General features: G+C 39.3%; 2 protein-coding genes and 1 long non-coding RNA gene across 4 annotated transcripts in view; 1 reads left to right on the top strand and 2 right to left on the bottom strand.

The window, feature by feature from the left end:
- Nucleotides 1-928: 928 nt before the first annotated feature.
- Nucleotides 929-15,811, bottom strand: COX16 (cytochrome c oxidase assembly factor COX16). 2 transcript variants are annotated; one of them, XM_084893922.1, is made up of 4 exons: nt 15,544-15,811; nt 11,736-11,807; nt 5,196-5,258; nt 929-1,708 (listed from the first exon to the last, which is right to left on the bottom strand). In XM_084893922.1, exons 1-4 carry the CDS (start codon nt 15,610-15,612, stop codon nt 1,592-1,594), a joined length of 321 nt encoding a protein of 106 aa, XP_084750048.1. In that variant the 5' UTR covers nt 15,613-15,811; the 3' UTR covers nt 929-1,591. The 2 variants fall into 2 exon arrangements, with proteins under 2 accessions (XP_084750048.1, XP_084750049.1); XM_084893923.1 differs by lacking the exon at nt 11,736-11,807 and having other exon boundaries at nt 15,544-15,782.
- On the top strand, nt 15,171-23,633 carry LOC311627453. The gene is made up of 3 exons (XR_014795913.1): nt 15,171-15,435; nt 17,132-17,205; nt 18,251-23,633. It is a non-coding gene; the product is annotated as an uncharacterized lncRNA (long non-coding RNA).
- Nucleotides 19,228-26,046, bottom strand: part of SYNJ2BP (synaptojanin 2 binding protein) — a 30,961-nt gene continuing 24,142 nt past the window's right edge. Inside the window, exon 4 of the mRNA XM_084893840.1 lies at nt 19,228-24,920. Coding sequence (XP_084749966.1) covers nt 24,786-24,920 — 135 coding nt within the window. The 3' untranslated portion in view covers nt 19,228-24,785. The remainder of the gene's footprint in view (nt 24,921-26,046) is intronic.

Genomic DNA, 26,046 nt, shown 5'->3' with positions numbered 1-26,046 from the left:
CGTGCAAGACTGTGCAGTCTTTTTTTCCCCTTGAGTCTAAGCAGCCAGCACACTTTTTAAAAATTTTAGGCTGTTTTTTTGCACACAGATCAAAATGGGTTGCTTTATAGAGTTCCCCTCTGTTAGCAGCTCTGCAGACCCCCTTCTACATTCATGGATCATGCCAGCACCAACAGCCACGGATTTTTCTAGGCGCAGACTTCCCTATGTTCTCCAGCTCCCGCCATGCACGTTTCTCTCTCCTGCTGGGACCACAGACCTTATCTTATCCCATGAAAAATCTGACCATTCCGACAGTGTATAGCTCTTCTGAATCCACATGCTTGTGCCCCTTGGGGACTGGTGTTCTTGGGTTTGCAGCTGTTCTGTGGGGCCGTAGTTGTAGAATCCCCAGGCTTTCCAGGCTTCCAATAACATCCACTTTCCCCTTCAAGATGGCGCGGTCTCTGCATCCAAGCCAGTAGCTCCGGGAGGGAACCCAGTAGCAGTGGGGGCTGCCTAGTCAGGGGAGCCCCGTCCAGCAGTCCCCCCTGAGTCTCCTGGAGAATAGCTGTCCCTCAACTCACCAACAAACATTCCCTGTGCACTCACACACTCTCCTTTTGTTTTCTCATTCACACACTATCTTGCAGTCTGCCTTCCTGTCAGCAGCCATCTTCTTCCTCTTTCCTCGCCTAGCATTTCGATCATAGCAAATGCTGGCCCAGCCATATAGCTCAGTTAGTTAGAGCGTTGTCCCAACATGCCAAGGTTATGGGTACAATCCCCATTCAGGGCACATACCAGAAGCAACTAATGAATGCATAAATAAGTTGTACAACAAATCAATGTTTTTCTATCTTTCTCCCTCTCTCCTGTTCTCTCTCTGTCTGTCTGCCTCTCTCACTCTCTCTAATCAATAAAAAATAAAATAGATCATAGCAAACACTAAGTTTTAAAAAAAATTATAATTTGCATGTAATCATGTTAAGGCATAAGCATATCTTAAATCAGGGTTTCTCAAAATACAGTCATCTGTGGATTATCTGAACAAATTTTCCATATCTGCATATAATATGCAATACCTCATCACTTCTGTTTTAACCAGGAACAATATAATTATCTTAACACATATTGATGGTCTCAATACAATCATTAAGTGATGCTTTGGAGACTGATTAAGTACACCATGTAAGATACTAGAAATAAAAACAAGATTTTTATCAATATTACTTTCCTACATAGGTTTAACATATGGCATTACTATGAGAATTTAGATCCAGACCTACAATTCTCATTAGGAATAAAATTGAAGTATCAAAATATTGCCCCAAAATATTGGTGGAAAAGAAATATGGATACGTATTTGTTAGTGAAAAAAAAGTGACAGTTTTTAAGTAGCAATGTTCACATTTTTATTGAGTGCTATAAAATATATGTTTGCAAATGGCAGAGTTGGGAAGCAAAAACTTGAACCTGATCTTTAATCATAATTATCTGTCACCAAATTACTCACAACCAGCCTTCTGCAGATCTGGAATTTTCTTTCCACCAGACAGGAGTATGTAGTGGAAAATCAGTTGATAACATTAAAAAAAAAGAACCAACATAGTCAAGCTGTCTTAGTCTTCAGGGTTTCTGGATTTCGTCCTTGGAGGAGGTCAGGATCTTCCCAAGGCCTGGGTCCTCGAATATTCTTCCAGTCATCAAAAGCAGACTCCTTTATTTTCTATAGAGCCACAAAAATTAAAGTATATAAGAGTCCTGTGGCTTTGATTAGGACATCATGAATGAATGAATGAATGAATGAATGAGTGAATGGAAAGAATCCAATAGGCCCTTAATTATAATGTTAGCAACAACAAAAAAATCACTGCATATAAAGCATAACAACTAAACATATTTCTTAGGATTTGGAATTTTTCTTACTTCTATTTATGTAAATGCCTACCTTTTTCTTTATCAGGATAAATTATTCTATTAAATAGGGGGAAAAAAAGAGTGCACATGCTTTTTTGAAAGCACAAAGAAAGAGAAGAAGCTAGGAAAACAAAAGTCTGGCTGGTCCAGCATAATAATGACTAGCATGGGTTAGCATGAGTGATAGTAGTAAATGAGAGGAAAAGAACAAAGGTGGAGACCCTGAAGTCTGCTGGAAGGAAAAAAAACACAGACCAAGATGATTTGTCCTGCACCTGAGAAATGAGCATGGATTTAAGGATGAAAAAACATTCCTTATAGCTGCCATGAGCAAAACTCTTTCAGGTAATAAAAACTAGTCAACTACAGTTGGATCCCTGTATCTTTAGTTATTGTGAAGTGTCTCCCAGGAATAAAAGTAGGATAAAAGGGAAGAACATGAGTGTTTCTTCACCTTCTTGCAGTAACTTTCATTCACCTGCTTTCATTGTTCTGGAGCAATTTAGTGAATTAAATAGAAAAAGAGGCTCAGAGAACACAGGCCACCTTATGTCCAGAGACAAGAAATAACATACATTTACAATGAATTTCTAGCTTTATTCTTTTACAGTAATGAACTGTATCACCTTGGACTATCTGGGCACTAATTCCCTCATATTCATAAATAATAATAGAACGGTTGGACCAAATGATCTACGTGGTTTCTTCAGTTAGCAATTTATAGGTTTCTAAAAGAACTAAAATCTACTCTGAGACAAACCCTCCACAGCATCATTACTAACCTAGTGCTTATATATTGAGAAGTAGAAAGTTATAGTTTTAACAAAATAAGAGGGAAGTAGTGAATGAAATCATTCTCTAAATTTCACTTATAGTTTTATCAGGAGTTTATAATAGATATAGATATAGATATAGATGAGCAAATTTTTATTAATGTGCAAGAAAAAAAGTAAATTTTCTTTTTTTTTTAAAATATATTTTTTATTGATTTTATACAGAGAGGAAGGGAGAGAGATAGAGAGTTAGAAACATCGATGAGAGAGAGTCATCAATCAGCTGCCTCTTGCACACCCCCTACTGGGGATATGCCCGCAACCAAGGTACATGCCCTTGACCGGAATCGAACCTGGGACCCTTCAGTCCCCAAGCCGACGCTCTATCCACTGAGCCAAACCGGTCCCGGCGAAAAAAAGTAAATTTTCAAGTATAGTTATGAAATGATCCATTTATAAAAAGGTTTTAAGAAAGGATAATGGTCTTCACCCAGATAACATAAGACACTCATGCTCAAGATAATTTAAGAATAATTCTTAGATGGGATGCAAAGTTGACAGCTCAGCCGAAACCGGTTTGGCTCAGTGGACAGAGCGTCGGCCTGCAGACTGAAAGGTCCCAAGTTCGATTCCGGGCAAGGGCATGTACCTTGGCTGCGGGCACATCCCCAGTAGGGGGTGTGCAGGAGGCAGCTGATCAATGATTCCCTCTCATAGATGTTTCTAACTCTCTATCCCTCTCTCTTCCTCTCTGTAAAAAATCAATAAAATGTGTGTGTGTTTTTTTAAGTGTTATTTAAAAAAAAAAGTTGATAGAACAACTTCATGTAAAAGTGCTCCAGTCTTCAGAGATCTTTGGAGAATAGAAGATTCCCTATAGGATTCTGCAATATACACAGCATAACTGATTTTTCAAAACACATAGTCACTGAAGTTTAGGCTATACATGTCTGAGCAAGATCACCTAAGGCTCACGAATTAACAGCCAACTGCTATAGAACTGACTGGAGAACAGAGTCAAGAAGTACTGAGGAAAAGCTGTGTCAATATTGGGTTTTCAGCCCTGTCAGAACGACTTAATACTAGTTGCTACCTTGACATCCAGTTGAGATCCCAAAAAGGCTGCTCTTTAGGAGTAAGAATTATGCCGAGAGGAAGACCTACTTTGTACTCACCCAAAAAGCTTAAAACCAAGTAAGCTCCGACAAGATCCTTTGAGGGGACAATTTGGAGAATGAGACTACAAAGAGGGGTTTAGGAAAAACCACAGCCTTTCCACAGTTTCTCCCTTATAAAGTATAAACTAAGTTCAAAATGATCAGCCGATAATTAAATTGCCTGCTAAAAGTTCAAATTTCTTCAATGTATTATTCACAATGTCCACCTTTCAATAAAAAATGTCCAAACACACAAAGACATGGAAAAATACAGGGCGGACAAAAGTAGGTTTACATAGTACAGATAAATAATACATTAATCTATATATATAAAAGCCTAAGCAACCGTTATGACCAAACTAGAACCAGTCGACCAGTCACTATGATGCGCATTGACCAACAGAGTCCCCCAGTCCCCTACTTTTGCCTACCCTTGTATAATCCAGCAAAAAAAATGAACTAAAAGAGATAGAGAACATCTTCCCTCACATTCTATATTACAAGGTAATACTTATTACTCTTTGATTTTTTTGCTAATAAAATTGGTAGAAAGTGACACCTCATTATAATTTTAACTAACATTCCTATTATAAATTGAGCATCTCTTCATATGTTTAAGAAATGTATTTATTTTCCTTCCCTTGAATCTTTTTAAAAATATATTTCTATTGATTTTAGAGAGGATAAGAGAGGGAGAGATAGAAATATCTTAGATAGAAATTACAGGGAATCATTGATCAGCTGCCTCCTGAATGCCCCCTGAGGATGGAGCCCACAAGCCAGGCATGTATCCTGACCGGAATAGAACCGTTGACTTCCTGGTTCATAGGCTGACACTCAACTATTGAGCAATACCAGCCAGGCTCCTCTGAACTCTTTACATGCTTTGCCCATGTTCCCACTGACCAACTGAATGGCTGAACTTTTCCACATTGATTTGCATACGTTCTTCATATTTCAACTAGAGGACAGGTGCATGAAAATTCATGCACTGGACAAAGGGTCCCTCAGCCCGGCCTGCCCCTTTTCACAGTCCGGGAGCCCTCAGGGGTAGGAGGTGACCTGGCAGATCAGGGGAAGGCACACCCCATCACACCTCTGCTGCTGCCTCTGCTGGCAGTGCAAGCCTCAGCTGGCCCTGATTACCTGAGCCTCGGGCAGCCCTGGATGGCTAGGCAGCCACCATCTGAGGCTTCTCTGCACCTCAGGCCGGCCCTGTAGGGGATTGGGGGACTCTGAAATCAATAAAAATATATATTTTTTAAAAAGATGAATAATTTTTTCTGCACTGTTAATAATTTAAGTTTACCTTAAGGCAGACACTAACAAAGAAGATTGTTAAAGAGAGACTATATTAACACTGTACCTCATACTCTGATTCCAATGACACTTGATTCATTTTCAGTTTTTTTTCTAATTCAGGATCAATCTGTAAAAAGAGAAAGAAAAGCCATATGTTAAGTCTGTAGAATTAATTTTCAATTTAAAGTTATATAAGGGACGGCTAGGATGGCATTGAAGATTATAAACACATGGCAAAATCTCCACCATCCATCCATCCATCCAATCGCATAACGGTAACTGATGTAGTAGTATCACTACCACTACTAACAGCAGCTAATACTTACTGAGTACTTGTTATGTGCCAAGCATTTTGGGACATACAATATTACCTCTTTTAATCCTCACAAAAACCTGAAATAAGAATGATTATTATGATCACAAGTAAGGTTAATAGGATACAGGGAATTGGAATATTTTGTCAAAGAGGCAGAACTTGACTCTGAACCTTGGCCCTCTGCCTCCAGAGATACATGCTATTAACCACCACCCTAAATTATTACTTAGAAATGTTATAAAAATAAATAGAATGTTGCTCTTAAAAACGAAAGAGAACACCTTCCATATGCTGTAAACAAAGAACTATCTATGAAAAAATTCAACGGGAGTCCACAGTAATAAATAGGAGTTGACGCCATAGTGCCTGTGTATGGCAAAATCTTTGGGATAGCTGAATGTGACTGAACATAGCTTAAGATCAAATTAGTACTAGAAATACAACCTGAGGATTACACTCGAATGATGCACAAAGAGATGGGATGAATGAAAGAAAAGGTATATTATGAAAGCTAGATGCAAAAGTTCCAACACACGTCTATTAGAAGTTTCAGAATTAGAGAGTAAAAGAGAATGGAATAAGGGCAATAATTAAATAATTAATCAGTAATTAAATGAATCATATATAGAAAAAAATAAGTCCTTAGACTGAAATACCACAATAAAAGATAGCCATAAGAAAATAAACAAAAGCCCATTCTTAGTCAAATAATAGCAAAGTTTTAAAATATTAAGGATAAAAAGAAAGTCTGAAAAGAATAATAAGAATGAAAAAACAGCTTATTTAAAAAGGGATGAGAATTAGAAAAAAGACTGTTGATCAGCAATTTAAAATGCTAAAATAAAATGAAAGTATTCTTCAATATTGATTATCGAGAGATTACTTTGAACCTCAATTTTACTGTTACTATATTCTCATTTCTTCTTTCTTGGCTTCTACTTGATTGAGGTTTTCTCTATCACCGTTTTGAGCGGTAGAAATGCACACAGCATATCAATAATCCCAGGAAATATTGAATTCATCTATTAAATAGTTTTTTTCAGACTGAAATTTTTAGAAATCCAGCTATATACCATACTATTTATAAGAAATGTACTTAAAAAATATTGAAAACACAAAGTTGAAGGCAGAAGACCAGAAAAATGATGCAACACAAAAAAATACTAGTGGGGGTGGGGGTTCAATACATAGCAATATTTTTAATGGACAAAAGTTTCAAGGTAAACAGCATCAAAAAAGAACACTTTATATCGATAAACGCAACAATTTTTCAAGATGTTAGAATTATAAAATATTATGTGACCACAACTGCTTTGAAATTTACACAATAAGAAATACAAAAAAAAAACATACTATAGGAGCTTAACATATCTTTCCCAGAAAGTAATAGATTAGGCAGATGATAGATATTATTTTTAAAAGTAAAATAATTATGTTCTTTTTCTAATAGGTCTATACAGAATTTTGAACCCAACAAATTTAGATTGCTACCATCCCCTCAAATATACACACTAATGTCATATAACTGTTCCCACTCCCCAAACATCCTTCTTTAGCTGAAGATGGTACTTAGGGTGATAGCTTAGACCATTTTGGGAAAAGTCTTACTAAGTTTTTCTGGGTATCGCCCATGTATACAGGAGGTATACATATTATTAAACTTCTGTTTGTTTTTCTCTTGTTAATCTGTCTTTCAGGGAGAATCTCAGCCAAGAACCTGAAAGGGTAAAGGAAAAATTATTTTCCTCCCCTACAATTGATTCAATCACTCTGAAAAATAGTTTAGAAATTATATACATACCCTATACCCTAGCAATTCTTTTTTTGCACACGTGCAACAAAAGAAACAAATAAGAATGTTCAGAGCAGCATTATTTTCACTAGACAAAAAAAAATACAAATCAACCCGATTGTCTACCAGGTAAAATAAATAAAAAATTATAATACTTAGTGGAATACCACCTAGCAATGAAAGAATCATGGGATCAGCAAGTATGGTCCATAGACAAAATCTATTGTAAAAATTAATAAAAAGAAACCTCATTTAAAATCAAGTTGGAAAACCAGAAGGGGTAACTCACAAGATCCACACTCATCATGAAGCCCAACAGGAAGAACTCGGTTTATAATAGTTCTCCCAATTTCCTCTTTTCCTCCCAATCTCAAATTCTTTTTTCTATATTTTGTAGTATGATCCGTTTTGATTAACTCCCTAACCCAGTTGTAAGTGTCCTTCCATCTGCCATTAAAATAACAGTTATATATATATGTGTGCGTGTGTGCATATATATATCTATATATATGGAAAGAAGAGGAAGAGAGAGATAAAAACATCAATGATGAAAGAGAATTATTGATTTGCTGCCTCCTGCATGCCCCACATTGGGGATCGAATCCGCAACCCAGGCATGTGCCCTGACCAGGAATCAAACTGTGACCTCCTGTTCATAGGTCAATACTCAACCATTGAGCTATGCTGGTCCAGCTAGCTTTCTTTTTCAGAGATGTCTGGATCATACTGGCATTGGTTATTATTATTTTTCTCATTTCCATTATCTGAATCTTAGAAAACCTGGTCACAATATTTATAATGTTAAAAATTAAACTAGCACTTTTCTTACAAAGTACAACAAACAAAGCAAAAAAAAAAAAAAAGACTGGTAATGCTCAGAATTACAACACATTTAACGGCACACTTCTATCATATTACTTGGCATGATGCAACAATGGATGACCTATTATTACAAATCCATGGTTGTCAGCATTAGGAATCGGGAGATAAAAGAGCAATTGCCACTAAGGAAGGCAGATAAACTATGTCATATCTATTTCACACTAAAAATTTGACAGCTATTGCTTTCAGTTTATTTTCTTAGCCCATCTCATGGTTTCTATTTTTTTCTTTTCCAATTAACCATTTGCCTGCCATAAGCATCTATAGACCAACTTTAAAATCATTGTTTGTGAGAATTTTCAACCAAAAATATTCAAGATCACCCGAATTGTAATATATTTATTTTTATAGTATTTATTGTAAATTTTTTAAATTAAATTCAAAATATCATGGCGTGTGGGAATGGTTTCCATTTTGGACACGTGGCAGTTAACTGGTTAAAACAATTTATTTTTTAATTATAGTTTATACACCTATTAGTTTCTGCTTTACAACATAGTGATTCCAACATTCATAAACCTTACAAAGTGATCACTGCAATAAGTCTAGTAACCACCTGTCACCATACATAGTTATTACGATATTTTTATGATCTCATGGCTAGATGGGCCAAGACATTCTAAAGTTCTAGAAAACTCTGTTCCCTATGCTGTACATCCCATCCCTGTGTCCTCTCATTGCTTCTTTTCTTCCCTTTCAGCCTTCTATATACATGACTAAAAAGCAGGAACTTTTATGTCCTGGGATGCTGGACTTTCAGTCCTAAAATCAGGACAGTTCCAGGGAAACTAGCATGGCTGATTATCCTGAACCAATACCATCTTTATCCATCCCAAAACTTCTCTGCTGAACTTACCCTCTCTTGCTTCGTCTCAACCAAATATGTCCTCTCAACCCCACTTTTTACCCTCCTTGACTTTAACCTCAGCAAACTCGCCCTCTTGACTCCCTTGATTTCAACTCATGTAGCACCTGTCAATCTCAACCAATTTTATCCACCTCTTCCTCCCTACCGTTTGAACACAACCTCACCCAAACAATGACTCTTGACTTCACCTCAGTTTGACTTCTCAACATCAACCTCTCAGTCTCAGTAGGTCTTGCCCTCTGATCCTTGTCACCTGAACTCTGTCCTCTCCCCCTCCTTCCATAGGCCGTGACCAACCATACCTCCCATCCTGGACTCCTCTTGCTCTCTTAACCTCCAACAACCTTGTCTCTCACTTCAATCAACCCTTTTCTCTCAACTGTACCTTTGTTCTCTTTACTTTAACCCTATCTTCTAGACCCCATTATCCCAATCTCCCTCTTTGTCTTTCCTTAACTGAGTGATGACCATCACCATTTATTGAATCCTCATAACCAAAACCTCTAATCATCTAAGGTTTATTCATATTTTTATATTATGTACATCAATCACATCAGTAACCAAATACTATCAATTTGCTGCTAAACTTTTTTTCTGAAACCGTTTATTTCCATCTTGATTGTACATGTTTTATTTATTTCAGGTTCCATTATTGTTCATCTATACTACTGCCAAACAACAGGTCTCTTCACCTCCAGTTGAAATAATCTCTTCTCTCCATCTTGCTCCCCCAAACACCATCATCCATCCTGTCCTCTTGTTACAGGGGAGTTATTTCCAAGATGAAAATTTGACCACATGTCTAATACTCCCTCCCCTCTGTGCTATAGAATAATAATCATTTCTACCATTCAGCTCTTACTCATTCTTAAAACTTTAATTCAAAGGTTGATACCTCTAGGAAACCTTCTTGAATACCCTTCCCAAGTCTAAACTGAAGTTCTAGTAATGTTTTACACAAAATCTTAATATAGCATTTTTCTCAGCATCTATATATATATAAAAGCCTAATATGCTAATGGCCCTTCCAACCATTTGACTAGTCACTATGACATGCACTGACCACCAGAGGGCAGACGCTCCAACCAGTAGGTTAGCTTGCTGCTGGGGTCTGGTGATCAGGACTTGGCGAGAGGGGTCGGACATACTCTGGAGCCCTTGTGTGGACCCCCTCTTGCCCCAAACATGCACCAGTAGGGTTCCTCAGCCCTGCCTGCATCCTCTAGCAATCCTTCAGGGGATGTTTGAGAGTCAATATCAGCCTGATCCCTGTAGGCCAGGCCCAGGGACCCCACTGGTACACAAATCTGCAAACTGGGCCTCTAGGTGTTATATGTTTGGATACATATTTATATTTAGATGTCTTCCAATCTTGATTATGCAATAAGCTTTGTAAGAACCAATTTCTTAAATCTTTATCTATAGGATCTAAGACATAATAAATATGATAAATATTCAATTATTTTTCAAATATGTACATGTCTGCCCTGGCCAATGTTGCTCAGTGTTTATAACATCGGCCCAAGCACTGAAGGGTTGTGGATTCAATCCCCAGCCCTGGTCAGGGCACATTCAGGAGGCAACCACTGGATATGTCTCTCTCATAAATGTCTCTCTCTCTTTTTTACTTTCTCCCCATCTCTCTCTCCCTTCCTCCCCCTCTCTCTAAAAAAAAAATCAATGGGGAAAAAAATATTCTTCGGTGAGGATTAACAACAGAAAATGTACATCATTCCACTTCCAAAAGTCAGATTATTATAATTTTCATCTTAAAGCAAAAGGGGGAAAAAATCCTCAATAAAATAATGGGGAATGCTAATAGAAAATTTTTTAATTTGGTTGATAAGTGTTCTATTCCCTTACAGAAACCATTGTACCACATACTTTTAAAATTAATGTAATATTTATTCAAAACATATTGTCTTTAAGATTAGTTAGAGTTGATGTTTCTCTTAAAAATCAAAATTAACTGAGAACATTGAATACTCTTTATTTTTGCATCCATGTTACTGAGGTCTGTTAATGAAATATATATATTCCTTGGGAAAAAATTTCCAATATCAGATGTGTGTTACAAACAAAAACTACCTCCTTATCAATCAACCAGAGTTCTTATGTAACATTTGGCTTAAATTTGACAGTAATTATGTAACCACAGAGTGTGAGAATACTAGCTCTACCCCTCAACAGCCATGTGACCTTAGACAAGTTATTAAACTCTCTAAACTTCAGTGTCCTCACCTGTAAAATAAAAACAACCATATACATATGAACCAGTACAGTCCTTCCACAAAGGCATACCTATAAAGATCGGTATAACTATTTATTATGAAAAACAATTTTTTTAGTTACTAATGATGCATAGCAATATAATGTATAAAATTAGTAGTATTAATATGAAATAGCTAATTTATAACTAAAGTAATAAAATGGAGTGAAATTGTTGTCCCATATTCTTTAGTCCCTTCTAAATCCTAAAAACAACTATACCAGAGCACGTTGTGGCAGAAAGCTAACAACATTGCAAATTTTCTAGTGAATGAGGAGAAAGATTAGTAAATTCTTCACATTTCATGATTCATTTCCAAGTGATCATTAATGTTATTTTGATAGAGCCCAATCACTAATATATCAGCCTTGAAAAGCTAGATAAAACTCAGACTGCTTAGTATACTGAGTATACACATCTCCTAAAACAGTACATACATATACACAGACATACATCAATCCCAAATACAGTTCTTACTTTAATCTTCACAGCATCATAACGGATTTGTGAAAACTCACGAAGACCAAAAGAACCTCCAACAACCAACAACTGAAACAAAGAAAGGGAACAATTAAACAAAATAGAAGGGCAGAATTCAGTCTACCTGTAGATCACTTATCTAAATGCCAATAGTGACAGATTATACAAATCTTTAGATTATTTTCCCATTCATCTATCAGAGTAGATGCTTTATGTACTGTCACTGGGAAACATTTTAGCACATTACCAAATACCAAAACCAGTACCCCATACCTTATGGTTTAAATAATATCATCACAAGCATTATATTAGTTGATCCTTACAAAAGACCCATGAAATAAAGAAAAAAATCCATTTAATAAATGACTTGTTCATTATCATAATGGATATCACCAGGATAAAATTCTGGTCTCATTTCTTTAGGACCAATGGGAGAGCATTTTTCTCCATTATCTTACGAAGCGATAAGAGTCTCATGAAATATGCCATACTTCTCAGTATATGGTCAATCTCAAAAGAGCCCTCAAATTGTTCTTGCTGCTTTATCATCTCCTCCAATAACCTAATGAGCTTTAATTCCTCATCCTAAAGCTGCAAAAGTATAACAACTTGGAAAACATTAAGTTTAATCTCTACCTTTCTTTATTATCAAAACCAGTGTCCCGGTACATGGATTCGTGTACAATGAAAGGAAATTAATTAAAAGAAATATTTTAATATCACTATTCGCCCTTTCTCTATCATAGAAGTGTCAAACCAAATTCACGATCAACAATAACAGATAAAAACACATGCCCTAGCTGGTTTGGCTCAGTGGATAGAGTATTGGACTGCAGACTGGAAGGCCCCAGGTATGATTCCGGTCAAGGGCACATGCTCGGATTGCAGGATCAATCCTCCAGTAGGGGGCCTGCAGGAGGCAGCCAATCAATGATACTCTCTCATCATTAATGTTTCTATCTCTCTGTCCCTTCCTCTCTGAAATCAACAAAAAAGAAAAAAAAAATTTTTTTAAAGAAACGCACACAAGTGTTTGGCATCAGTGAGAGCTTTATATGTATCTCGCATGTGCGAGTTAACCTAGCCTTAATAAACTTGCTTAATTAAACCTACTTTCTGATGTAGCTAAGCTTTTTTTCAGTCCAGTGAAGCAGCCCAGCTTCTCTTCCAGGTAATTGTCAGCCACACAGCAGTAAATATCAACACGAAGTATATTATTATTGTAGATCGCGCAGAGAGAACAAAGGATAAAATATTTAACTGCAGCAGTGTTTGACTATATTCTGGGCAGTGAGAAAACCTGAAGTCATTTTCAAGGTCCACCATTTCTTACTTCTTTTCAGTTGGGTCAAGTTTCTAAGCTTTCTAAATCTCCGTTTTCCAGCTAATGAAAAGAAAATAGGATTTGACCAAGTCTCCTATCTATCTACTCAAGGACTTCTGTGAGGATCAAATGAGATGAGGCACATGAAAATGCTTCACAAATATTTGGTTAAAAAGTGTAAAATGTTTGCACCTGGCTATAAAGCAAGTCATGTTCCTGGGCTGAAGAAACTCTGAGGCTAGTCGCTAGGGAGAGGAAACTGGGTGTTGCTATGTGACGTCATTATCTGGCAACCATTTCCAGACTGAGCTGGGCTGTGGGCCCCATTTTATGCCATAGTGTCTTGGCAGCATTGGCTGTAATTTGGTGGGATGTTGCTCTGGGGTGGTGGTGGGGCCTGTATCCCACTTGGGGGAAGCTGAGTATTGATTTGTTGGCGCCGGTCCAGTGTGCTGTTTATTTTTAAATGGCCAGTGTGCATTACAGCAGCTCCTGTGTTGAGTGTCTGCCCCCTGGTGGTCAGTGCGCGTCACACCGACTGGTCAGAGGGAAGGATGGACACTTAGCCTTTTATATATAGATATTAATATTACCAACTAAAGAAATACAAACATATATGAAGCATCATGACATAAAAAGCTATAAATTTTGAAAATGGAATACCAACAAAACCCAATAAATGACCACATAAAAATTTAAAACATCAATCCCAACAAATACATGAAATTAAAACAACACAGCCCCAGCCAGCTTGGCTCAGTGCATAGAGCATTAGCCCGAGGACGGAAGGGTCCTGAGGACGGAAGGGTCCCGGGTTTGGTTTGGGTTCAGTTCTGGTCAAGGACGAGTACCTTGGTTGCAAGCTCAATCCCCAGCCCTGGTCAGGGCACATGTGGGAGGCAACCAATAGATGTGTCTCTCTCCTAGTGATGTTTCTCTCTCTCTGTTACTCCCCCTCCCACTCTAAAAATCAATGGAAATATATCCTCGGGTGAGGATTAATAAAAATAAAGTCAAAAGACCACAAATCAGCTATATATCTGTTATATATAATCAGTTAATATTTGCAATGTCAATATGTAAGAATTTTTTGTAAAATGAAATATTTTATCTTTGTTTCAATGTAAAGACACTCCCCTGGTTTTCCTAACTCCTTCCCAGTTTCCTTCTATTCATTCCCCACCTTTACAATCTTCACACCTTCTACCTGTTCACGACCAACACTAAGACCCTACGTGATGTCTTCCAGTTCCATGGATTTAACTATAGTCCCTATGACCTAACAACCTCCAAATATACATTTTCAATGGGAAATATCCCCCTGAACTGAAGATCTGCCTTCCTATGGGACATCTCAACTTAAAAATCTAACAGTATATACAAATTGACTTTTTTTTTTTTTTTTTTTTTTTAAGCCTCTTGAATTTTACTCCAACACACCCTTTCTGCCCCAACCTGCCCCTAACCAATCTTTCATGTCCCGGAAAAACGTCAATTCCTTTTATCCATCTCAAGCCAACTTCTTTGGAGTCATCTTTAGCTCCTCTCATTCCTTTCTCAAATCAGTTCATCCCTGAGCTGTCACCTCAACTTTTCAAAATATTTCTTGAGTCTGACAATTTCTGACTTTTGTCCTTCTCTGCCCACCGGAATCACAGGACCCAAGTTATGGTCTGGTCTTTGTCCCGGGTTCCTGGAAGGGAGCTAGTAACCTGGGATTTCCTAAGTTCTTTAAAAAATATAAACATCGGCCAAAACTGATTTGGCTCAGTGGATAGAGTTGGTCTGCAGACTGAAAGGTCCCAGGTTCGATTCCAGTCAGGGGCATGTACATTGGTTGCAGGCACATCCCCAATAGGGGGTGTGCAGGAGGCAGCTGGTCGATGTTTCTCTCTCATCGATGTTTCTAGCTCTCTGTCCCTCTCCCTTCCTCTCTGTAAAAAAATCAATAAAATATATATTAAATAAATGAAATAAAAAATATAAACATCGACCTTGCGAGGGCTGCTACGACGGGGTAGGCGCCGTGCTGACCACTCAGCTCACAAGGCTTTACCGGACTCCACAGCAGCCTGGGAGAAGCCAGTTCACAAACTGGGACCCTGAAAAAGGGAGGTGCCCGAAGCTGTGCCGTTAAATGAAGTAAATCCGTCTCGTTTGAGTGACCCCGCGTCTCGTCCAGCCGTAGAGGGGAGGGGTAAAGTACAGGGCGGTTCAGCAATCCTTCAGATTTGGATTACAATCCGGTTCTCGCGTCGCTCCCTGAAGCAGCAGGAATGGAGGGATGGAAGGAGAGCGGACTCGCGAGGCCATTACCCGCCGGAAGAGACGAGAACAGGGCTGACTCAAAGCTCCAACCTTTCCGAGCCCAGGGTACAGCCCCAGACTCTCCCTGGACAGGCTGCCCGCTCCCTCCACCCAGACAAGCTTGAGGTCCCACCCCTCCCACAATCCCGCCCCACTCTCTCCTCCCGGACTCACCAACATGGGGACCCCGTAGCGAAGGGTCTTGTTCTTGCGCAAGGCGCGCGTCACCGCGTGTGTAAGCATGACGGGCCCCTCCGACCCGCGTGGACGCCCGGCCAAGCAGGCCCGGCGCGGCCTCGCCGCCGCCTAGCGAATCCCAGGGGTTCAACCTCCCCTCCAGACAGGGACGTCCCGGACTCACCACCTTCCCTTGCCCTCCCAGGCTGGGTCCGCCCCCGTCGGGCTTCCGCCAGACAAAAGCAATCAACTCGTCGTAACATACTTGCGCGTCCGCCCGGAAACTCGAGCGCCGGAGCTTTGGTTCCGCACGCTGGCTGGGTATAGGGACCTAAGGATTTGAATGTTGTTTGTACTCCTGGGCAAGTGATATGGTAACCGGTACCTCCCACGATCTGAGTCTAAACCAGTGTCTTCTCAGAACACTCCCTGGGACTTACTTTTTAAAGGAAAAAGTAAAGTGGGAGATCGTTTCTCTGGCTATTTGTGGGATGAGGAGTTTACTAGCTTAATATCGATTTTTTAGAAATACATAAATTGCCACAAACGGTTAGGCTGAATGGTAATCGATATAGTGTCGTGCTATCACCGAACCTTTAATGCTTTTACTGTGAAATGGCCTGTAATCTTCATTCATGAATGCCAATTCTACAGTCATCCAAATGAGCACACCTTTCTGCAGGTCATTAGAAGGCTCCAGGAACATAAAGATGAAATATAGGATCCTTGCCTTAAAGAAGCTGGCAATCTAACTGGCATTCAAATGAACATGTGTCTAACTGATGTGATAGTTTAGGGAACCGCCCCCAGGTGCCATTGGCCGGGGTCAGTAAGAGAAAGCCTCACCTACCAAGTACTACACAGTCACTTCAATTTTCTTAGCAAGGAATCTAAGGCCTTTAGTAATATGACTAACTTTGGCCTGTCTTTTCTGCCACTCTTCCTCTTTCACTCCATACTCCAGCCTGGAGGAGATATTATTCCAAGTATTCCATAAACTTCCACATCTTCAAAATGCAGCTTCAGCTCTAACCGGTTTGGCTCATTGGATAGAGCATCCGCCTGTGGACTGAAGGGTCCCAGTGAGGCAGCCAATCAATGATTCTTTCTCATCATTGCCTCTCCTCTCTCTCTCTCTCCTCTCTCTCTCTCTCTCTCTCTCTCTCTCTCTCTCTCTCTCTCTCTCTCTCTCTCTCTCTCTCTCTCTCTCTCTCTCTCTCTCTCTCTCTCTCTCTTCCTGCCTCCTTTCTATCCTCCCTCCTTCCCTCCCTCTCTGAAATCAATGAAAAATATTTTTGTAAACAAGAGGAGAAAGCTATCAATCCTTTCTTATTTTTTCTTCTATCTGCACCCAGTGATACACTATTTTTTGTAACTAGTAGTACGGAATTGTTCCATGAATAAGTTTTCTACATACATTACTTTCTTCTTAAACTCAAGAGACAAGGGCAGTATGGTCGAGTATAAGGAACACAGAACAAGTTCTGCTTTTGGCTTCAAATCTTGAGTGTTAAAACACAATGACACTAACAAGGGGACAGGAACTTTGCCTCTGTAACGTTCTCTTTTTCCATCTTTAAAACAGGAGAATGATTTCAATCTAATAAGGTTGTGTTTTGTTTTTTTAAACACTAAGAGACTCCGACTACAAAGTGCCTGGTGAGTATAGAATATCACTAGTATTTTTATGTGAGTCCTTGAATTTTGAGTGGTGTCCTGGCCATGCCAGGGCTCAGTCAGGTCTGACAATGGTCATTCTTCAACTCATTTCCAGAATGACATGAGGGGAAATTTTTGTTGGACTTTCTCTGGCTTTCTTGGAGGGTAAAAGATTTAAACACACACACACACACACACACACACACACACACCCCACACACACACACCTAGAAAATGTGTCAAAGTTCTTCAGTCTGGAACTCAAAAGAGACCAACATTTGGGTGCTTTCTCCTCTCAGATTTACTCCTGAAAGTCCATCGCAACCTGCAATAATCTTTGTTAGTGGTCCTCAAACTCTGGTCTGGCAGGGCCTGCTGCTTTTGTAAGTAAAGTTTTCCTGGAATACAGCCACACTTTTGCTTAGTTACAATCTATGGTTGTTATCACACTAAAACTGCAAAGAACCAAGGCCCATAAGCCTTACATATTTACTATCTGGTCCTTTACGAAAAAGTTTGCTGAGCCCTGGTTTTTGCTGTTCAAATTCTAGTTTCTTTCTGCGAAGGATTGAAAAGGATCACCAACTCCTTGCACTACCTCCCATCAAGGGGTGGAGTTTAGGGCCCCTTTCATGGTGACTCTGGGCTTGGTCTGGTGAATAGGACATCAGCAACGTGAAGGATGCAAAGCTTGATTCGTGTTTTCCACATTGGGGCTGGCCTTCTAGAAAACACTTCTCTAAGACCCCCCTCCCCTGGCCCAGTCTGTGAGGATCCCGGTCTAGTGGATTGTAAGATGAAAGGCAATGTGGAGAAGAACCAAGTCGCTTAGCTAGTAGCCAGCACTAATGTCCAGGACTACCTATGCTCTGCTCTGCCATCAGAGAAATGCAGCTGCATGTGAGCCCAGGTGCTATCAGGAGGAGAAACACTCAGGCAGCCCATAGAATCTTTTAAAAGTTTATTAAAATATTGTTTTAAGTCACTTAATTTTCCAGTGGCTTGTTATATAGTTGATAACTGACATCTGTTCTTCGCCCATCAGGTAGAAGGTGGCCATTGTGTACACTCAGCAGATACGGATATGCACTTGGACTCCAGGCCTGCACTTCACTTAAGCTCTGTGACAGAGCCATAATGACCAGAGTAAACTGCCTTTCCTGTTCACATCATAGTCAGCGATAAGCAGAATCAATATTCAGTTCTGACAAATCCTTTTTCATCCTATGGTGCAAACTCATTTCTGCCTCTATGTACCTTTTATGGCTTTGGGGGATGAAGGGGCCAGAAGTAAGATACTAAAGATTGGCAATTGCCTTCAAATGTTGTATGCAAATACAGAAGAGTACAGCTATTACTATTTTGTACCTAATGTAGCCAATTCTCTATTATCCGAAATGGAAGGCTGAGCTAGCATGGTTCAGTAAACCTTCATTTTCTGGATTGCTGAGAAGTGAACTCCTCATTGGCTTTAAGTAAATTCCCAGATCTAGAACTAGCTAGCTATGTATCATGAGTAAGTTAACCTCTTTAAACCATGAGTTACCTTATCTGTAAAATGGGATTGCTGATACTATGTTGCATAATTAGTAAAGACTTCTTTATCTTAGTTATGCAAAAGAGCACCCAGGGCAGTACCTAGCACAATGGAGACTCGGGACAGTACAGAGCCATGGTTATGAATGCAGGTTCTAGCTGTATGACTTGGGTGGATTAATCTCTCAATGCCTTGCTCATCTCACTGTGAAATGGGAATAGTGACAACAGTTGTTGTGAGGCTTACATGAACACATGCTTAGGACAGTAGCTGAAATGTTGAAAAGAGCTCAATAATTGTGAGCCAGTTAACAGTGGCACATGACAGTGCCTTTCCTTATCCTCTTAATCAAAGCTAAGCTCAAATTGACCATTTCGGTTTTTCTTTCCTCTTTCCATTGTTTTGTCAGAGGCACTACCTTTAAGGAGTTGGCAAAAAGAAATTTAGTAGTCTCCAAAATAAGGTGGAAAAATTATAAAGACCACTGACAAGTGCAACAAGTTTTTATTAAATGCCAATATTGAGTGAGGCACAGTTGAACCTTATTTGCTCTATCTGGTATCAAATAGCAAAGCTTAGGAAATTATCACCTACTTGACGGCCTCACTAACATATTTAATCTGTAGTTATATTCCCTAGAAGATAGTTTTATGACCATGTATCTTCCAAGATGCTACAAGGCATCTACTTGCTATTTAGATCCAGGAACGCAATGTGACACTAGGATCAAAGTAGAAATAAAGCAAAATAAAATAAGGTTCATAAAGAAAATAATCTTATAAGAACTAATATGGCCCATGGATAAAAATGCACAAATATCCAGCAATAATAGTTTCATATTCAAATCAGCATTGCAGATACAGAATTAAAATGGAATTGTGTGATTCCATTTGCCAATCTGCAAATGAAGAATTATTCAACTTTCCTGATTGGCATTAAATACATTTAATAATTACAGTAACTACAAAGTTCTTTTGTACATGACTCTGTTAATGATCGATTTGCATCTGAAAACATTACCCAATCCTCTCCCTTTTCACTCAGCAAAAAGAACATGAACAGTAAGGACAACATTTAAAGAAACAAGACCTGGTGTTTGGTATAACTTGATTCCTTAGACACAGCAATGCATTCTTGCATATTATTACATTATCATTAAGTGCATCAGGTAAGAGATTAGGTGCTTTGTAGCCCAAATATAAATATCAACATCAGGCAAGAGTTTGTGGCAGTTAAGAACCTGGTTCCAATCAGAACAGAATTCCTTAAAATACTGGCTCCCTTTTTTATCACAATTACCCTTTTAAATGTAAATGCTGATTCTGGTCTCTAAGATTTGCAGATAAAAGAGAAACAGCAAAAGCTTACCCAAGATCATAATCACCTCCCAACTTATTAGAGCTGAGAGGTAAAGAGTTTCATAACTCAATATTCTGCTTCTTGGTGATGTTAAAAAAATAATTTAACATCAAGATCACCAATAAATACCACACTTTCCAATAATGAAATTTTAGCTTAAGAGTGACTATATGTTATCTTTGTATCTTCAGCACCTAGCATGCACTCATTTGCCGAGGGAAAAGAAAACCCTCATCTGTACAAAAATAAGTTTGGCTAGATTTGACTACAATAAAATCTTCATTGGCTCCACATGAAATTACATCCTAACTTGCTTATTTACACAATAAAAACAATGTCCAATGTCAAAAAACATACTTCTCTAGAACTATTGAAATTTGTCTCAGAAAAGCTCATTTAATTGAATTTGATGTTAGATCTTTCTCAGATTATTCTGTGGCATCTCTCAATTATGCATGAAGCTTGCAACACACTTGTATAGTCAATCAGTTCCTTTGGTCTTTATTTAAGACCCAACGAGAGAAGATGGAAGTGGATTGAGATTTAAAAAAAAAAAAAAGAAAAAAGAAAAAAAAAAGCGAGTTTTGTATATGTTCATGTAGTGGATATATTCAAGATATAAAGATGAAATAGAAAGAGCACTTAGGCAGCAAAGCAAGGGTGTGATCTGTGTTAAGTGAGCGCACCTCCCTGAGCCTTGTCTTCTCATCTGAGACAAATACATCCTAGCATCTTCCTGGTTCCTTCTGCTGCAGTGTTCTAGTTTGCCTCTGATTGAACAGGTGCACAACCTGAAATGCCACTACATTTTGCTGGAGGTTGATCAGTCATTAGCAAATGAGAAGCCAACAAATGTTCTGCTTCTTATTCCATTTATACTTTGGGCAGAAGCTCATGGAGAGCTGGACTCTAAAAAAGCCCGAGTGGCCTGGCCAGCATTGACCCAGGAATCAAGAGGTCACCAGTTCGATTTCTAGTCAGGGCACATGCCCGGGTCGTAGCCTCGATCCCTAGGAGCGGTAATCAATGATTCTCTCTTATCACTGATATTTCTCTCTTTAAAAATCAATAAAACACATTTTTAAGTAAAAGAAGTAGAGGGGAAATTGCAATATAAGCTTCCATTTTGAGAAAATGAAAAGGCCCAAGTGAAATCCTCATTTTTGGCTGGAGCCATGTCTGTATATAACTTAAATGGTGTCTGGGTTTAAATGCCATGGAGTATTTTTTGTTTTGTGGTTTTCTTTGTGTTTTTTCTCATTTACTGATACTGCAGACTAGAATCACCTGGTAAACTTTATTTTATGATGCCTGACTTCCACACCCAGAGAGTCTATTGAATTGGCCTAGATACAGCCCAGGCATCAGAAGTCTTATAAGCTCTCCAGGTGATTCTAACCTGAGAAAATGGGGATATTTATTGGCATTCAGAAGTGATTCTTAAACTTTAGCTGAATCCATCACCTGGAGGGATTATTACAGATTGCTGGGTGCCCTATTCAATAGGTGTGGGATAAAGCCCAAGAACTTGTTTTTCTAGCAAGTTCTCAGTGATGTTGATGCTGATACTTTTAACCAGAGACCTCACTTTGAGAACCACTGCAGTGAGGAAATATCACTGATGGTGGCACCTGAAGACCTGAGTTTAAACACTGATTCTATTACCACCTATGCGATCTTAGGAAAGTAATTTTATTCTCTTTAGTGTCTTTATAACAATACTTAGATTTCAGAGTTGTGAGGCATGAACCAATAGTGTTACCAATCAGGGTTTAGTACAGTACCTGGCACAAATGCAGTAACAAACATTAATCTCCCTTTTCCATTACACATGACTAGAAGGTGTGGTTAATTAAATTAACAAAACAGATTAAAACTTGGCAGGAAATGAAAATAGACAATTGAAGCAAACAATGTCTTATTAGGATTATATGTACAATATAGAATGATATAGAGAAGTGTTCTAAGTACATGGCCTTAAAAATACTTTCTTTTTAAAAACTTTGAACACAATAATTTAGGTAGTAGAAATAATACAATCTATAAAATGGCAGGAATATTCGATTCAATTCAGAAAGAACATGGATTTTTTTTTTTTAAAAAGACCTACAATGGATTCTGACATCTAAAATGTAGTCTTCCAGAGAATGAGAAATAAAAACATAGCACACCTGCCTAAAATGTTAATATATTGATCTTTAGATGCTATTTAAATCCAGGGAAAACCAAAGTTAAAATGCATCAGAATCCCTATTATCAACCAAAGCAAAATTTCTACCAGAGATGGGATAGGTGTTCTCTTTATTTACATACACCAACAAATAAGGATAGAGCGAGCTTTCCTTCCTGCTTGCGCTCTGCTTCGTTCAGTATGTATGTCTCAGGTCCTCTCAAGAGTGAATGTGCACACCCTGCAGTGAACCCTGGGAGGCCAGCAGGCCCCTACAGAAGTGAAATGGCTACACACACTTCAGGTACAGGGAGGACCCCGAGACTGAGCCTCCACAGTGGGCAGATTGAGGTGAGAACTGGAATACTGTCAGTGTTTCTCTGAGGAATGTACAAATGCCAATTGTCTCTAGGTGAACAGTTCAGGTTTAAAGGCATAAGTCACATCAGGATTGTTTAAAGCAAGTTTCTCCCTATAGGAATAGCTGACCCAGAGGCACGGTCTTACTGGGATTTTTACTTTGAAAAGCCTTCCCTTTCCACTCTGGCCTGGTGTCTTGATGCGATAGCTTTCTTTTTTCTGAATACCTTTTAAAAAAATGTGATGGCTGCATTGTGTTGTGCATAGTACCATTTCTTTTATTATTGTGTTCAACTGTCACTTAACCTGATAACATGTGACTTTTCCTAACTAGACTGTGAGCTCCTCAAGGGTCCTTAACTTGTCCCCTTCCTCCAGGGATCTTTCTCAATGATAGTTGCTCAGTTCTCAGTAACTGTTCCCTGTGGCTGAATGCAGCGTACATTTGACACCAAACTTACATTGCCCTGACTATGCAGATTCCATTTTTATGGATATACATTTGGTTCCCAACTGGAACAAACAAACAAAAAACACCTTTAGGATGGAGGCAATATGTATTTTCTTTCTTTGTAAAAGTGTCTTAACAAAGCTGATGTCCAATCAACATTTGTAAAACACTTGTTAGAACATCTATGCTAAAAAATAGACACAACTGCTTGCCTGAGGGGAAGTCCTCCCGCTCTTGTTGTCAAGACTGTATGGACAAAGCCTACAGCCTAGCTAGTATGTTTGGAAGATGGAAATGGTTTTCTTAAAGCCAGGAAATTAGGCTCGCTTCAGCTCTCCTTACTGCTTTAAAGCCACCCTTCAATACCACTGACACAGGACGGCTCCCACCTCATTAACCTTAGTATTCCCCAACATCCGTTCACCTGCAGCTTTCTCTCAAGGTTTCCCTAGGAAACCTCCCTCCCCCTAAAACAAACTCTTTTCTTCACCTTCCCTGCAAAATGGTTCATTCATTAAAACCATAACCAGTGTTTCGTGGTTTGTTTGTTTTTAAATAAATAAATAAACTAGCAATCCAAACTCTCTAAACTGAACTGAATCAGAAGCAAGGCTGGTTTCATGCCTACCCTCCGGAGAGCAGTTTCCTCGCTCAGAGTTTGCCTGTTATCAGCCCCCGGAGAGGGGCTGGCAGCCTGGGGGTTCAGGCACCACCTCGGAGGCACTATCTTTTTCCTCTTTGGAGTTTCTTCACTGCGTTGTTTTGGCCCCATCATAACAGCTCTGACCACAATCATTCCGGCTGATCCTTTTACAGGCTGTGAGGTATCAAAAAAGTCACTAAGATAGGCCAGAGATTGGTAAGATTGATCTCTAAAGCTTGAAGGTTTTCTGACAGATTGACTTGCGCAAAGACGGATTATGGCATTTTGCCTCAACTTCACCTTAACTGTTATGAGAAATAAGAATTCTAAGACTTTAAACTAGTTGCTTCAGTTTCCTTCCTTTTTCTTAGGACTCAAACTGGGCATCCTGTCGGGCTCACTCTCTTAATCCCTCAATTAAGGTATCACCCCTTCCACCAGAAATCTAGAAACCAGAGCAGCTTCCTACCTCTTCAACTCTCCATAAGGCTTCACTATTATACTATCATTTATGCATATATGTGTATACATGTGTAAATATATATATTTGTTTTTTAAAAAGTAAAAATGGTCTCCTCGTTGTATTTTGTTTGATGTAGGCACCCAAGTATGTCATTAGAAAGTAAATAAAGGCCACAAAAATTTCCCAAGGAAGATCATTAGAAAGAAAAATCCTCTCTTCCTCTTATATCGCACAGCTGGCCTTTGAGGCAAGCCAGCTAAGAAAACACGTATCACCATGGTGACGGGAAGACTGGACTTTTCCCTTTGGTTGCAGCTGATTCTGTTGGCGGTCCTAGGAAAACACATAACTCCTCATTTGTCCTAAGCAAGTTTTTCTTCAGCTTTCCTTCAAACAAAGCCTTTACTCTCCCATCAGAAAACGAGGACTTGGAGATTTTGAAGAGCCAGGTTCTGGTTGGGAAGCAGTCTCTTTAAATCATGTGTGAGCTATGCAGAGAGAGGGCTAGAGACGGGAGAATGGCAGGGGAGGAGGAGGAGAGGAAGGAAGAAATGTTATCTTCATCAGGAGCACTGGAAGAAAGCGAGCTTTTCAAAGTTATTGCCGGTATCTCATCAAGGCCCAGGCTCCCAGCATGGTGAGGGCAAACAGTGGCACCAGCACCACAGGCATGGGAATACCGCTCGGCTCCCCTTCGCCTCGATGTCCTAGGGGGCCATTTTGCACCTGTAACTGGAAGGGAAAGAAAAATGTTAACTCTAGTGAATAATGTGCGTTTACCACAACTGAAATGTCCGGGTTGACACATTACCAGGGTCTATGACTACCCAAAGCTGCAAACCCAAGCACTATCTAGCAGTGTGTGTCCTCTTGGTTTGTCCTCACTATATATGTCAATGTCACTGATTCTTCGGAAACAAAGTAAGTCTGATGGGGCGACATTTGCCTTTTCTGTGCTACTGACCTAAAGGGACCCCTGGGAATAAGCCAGATAACCTCTTTCTGCTTTTGTACTGCCTCCACCAAGCTATTTGTGTATCAACTCAGGAAATGAAGATATGAGATGAAGTCTGCAGATCCTATAGGAAACCTGAAAATTATTGGGTAGGACAGGGGGGATGTTTACTTAGAAAGAATCAGTCAGTAGAGTGCAATAAGAGCAGATCTGAGCAATGTTTATTTAAATTATCTGTTATATAAGCTGAAACTGGTTTGGCTCAGTGGATAGAGCGTTGGTCCGTGGACTGGAGGGTCCCGGGTTCCATTCCGGTCAAGGGCATGTACCGTGGTTGCGGGCACATCCCCGGCAGGGGGCGTGCAGGAGGCAGCTGGTCGATGTTTCTCTCTCATCGACGTTTCTAGCTCTCTATCCCTCTCCCTTCCTCTCTGTGGAAAATCAATAAAATATATTTTTAAAAATAGTAATAAATTATCTGTTATATAAGCATAAAGTGCATAAGGGGTAATTCCATTATTTCCAACTCAAAAGGCACCCCACTCCCTCCTAAGATGAGGTTGTGTCCTCCCTCCCCTATTTTGCGAACTGGACACAAATAAAGGTGAAACCTGTATGGAATGGAGGCAAATAGAATAAGAGGTAAAGAAGTGAGAAGATATCACATCCACACATCAGTTTAAGAGAGAATAACTTTAAAGACACACCAAACCTATGTTGCAAATGCCCCCAAAATCTTCGCTACGGGAGAAATTACGTCTACAGGCTTCTCTTCCCATCATTCACATTATAAGGCACTAGGAACGAAGAAGTGGGTACAGGGATAGGTGCTGTCTTGACTGAATTCTGGATTCCATTTCCGTTTTCCTGGAGCTCAACTTTGAGCACCAGAGCTTTGATCAG

This window comes from Pipistrellus hanaki (genome assembly GCF_964339955.1).
Source record: "Pipistrellus hanaki genome assembly, chromosome: 1".
NCBI lineage: Eukaryota > Metazoa > Chordata > Mammalia > Chiroptera > Vespertilionidae > Pipistrellus > Pipistrellus hanaki.
The sequence above is the reverse complement of the archived record's forward strand: the minus strand, read 5'-3'. Positions and strand labels throughout refer to the sequence as shown.

Coding starts and splice junctions, on each gene's coding strand:
- COX16 (XM_084893922.1), bottom strand. CDS start 15,612: ATGCTTACACACGCGGTGACGCGCGCCTTGCGCAAGAACAAGACCCTT. Junction 11,808..15,543: donor GCTACGGGGTCCCCATGTTG/GTGAGTCCGGGA, acceptor TCTTTGTTTCAG/TTGTTGGTTGTTGGAGGTTC. Junction 1,709..5,195: donor CATTGGAATCAGAGTATGAG/GTACAGTGTTAA, acceptor GTGGCTCTATAG/AAAATAAAGGAGTCTGCTTT.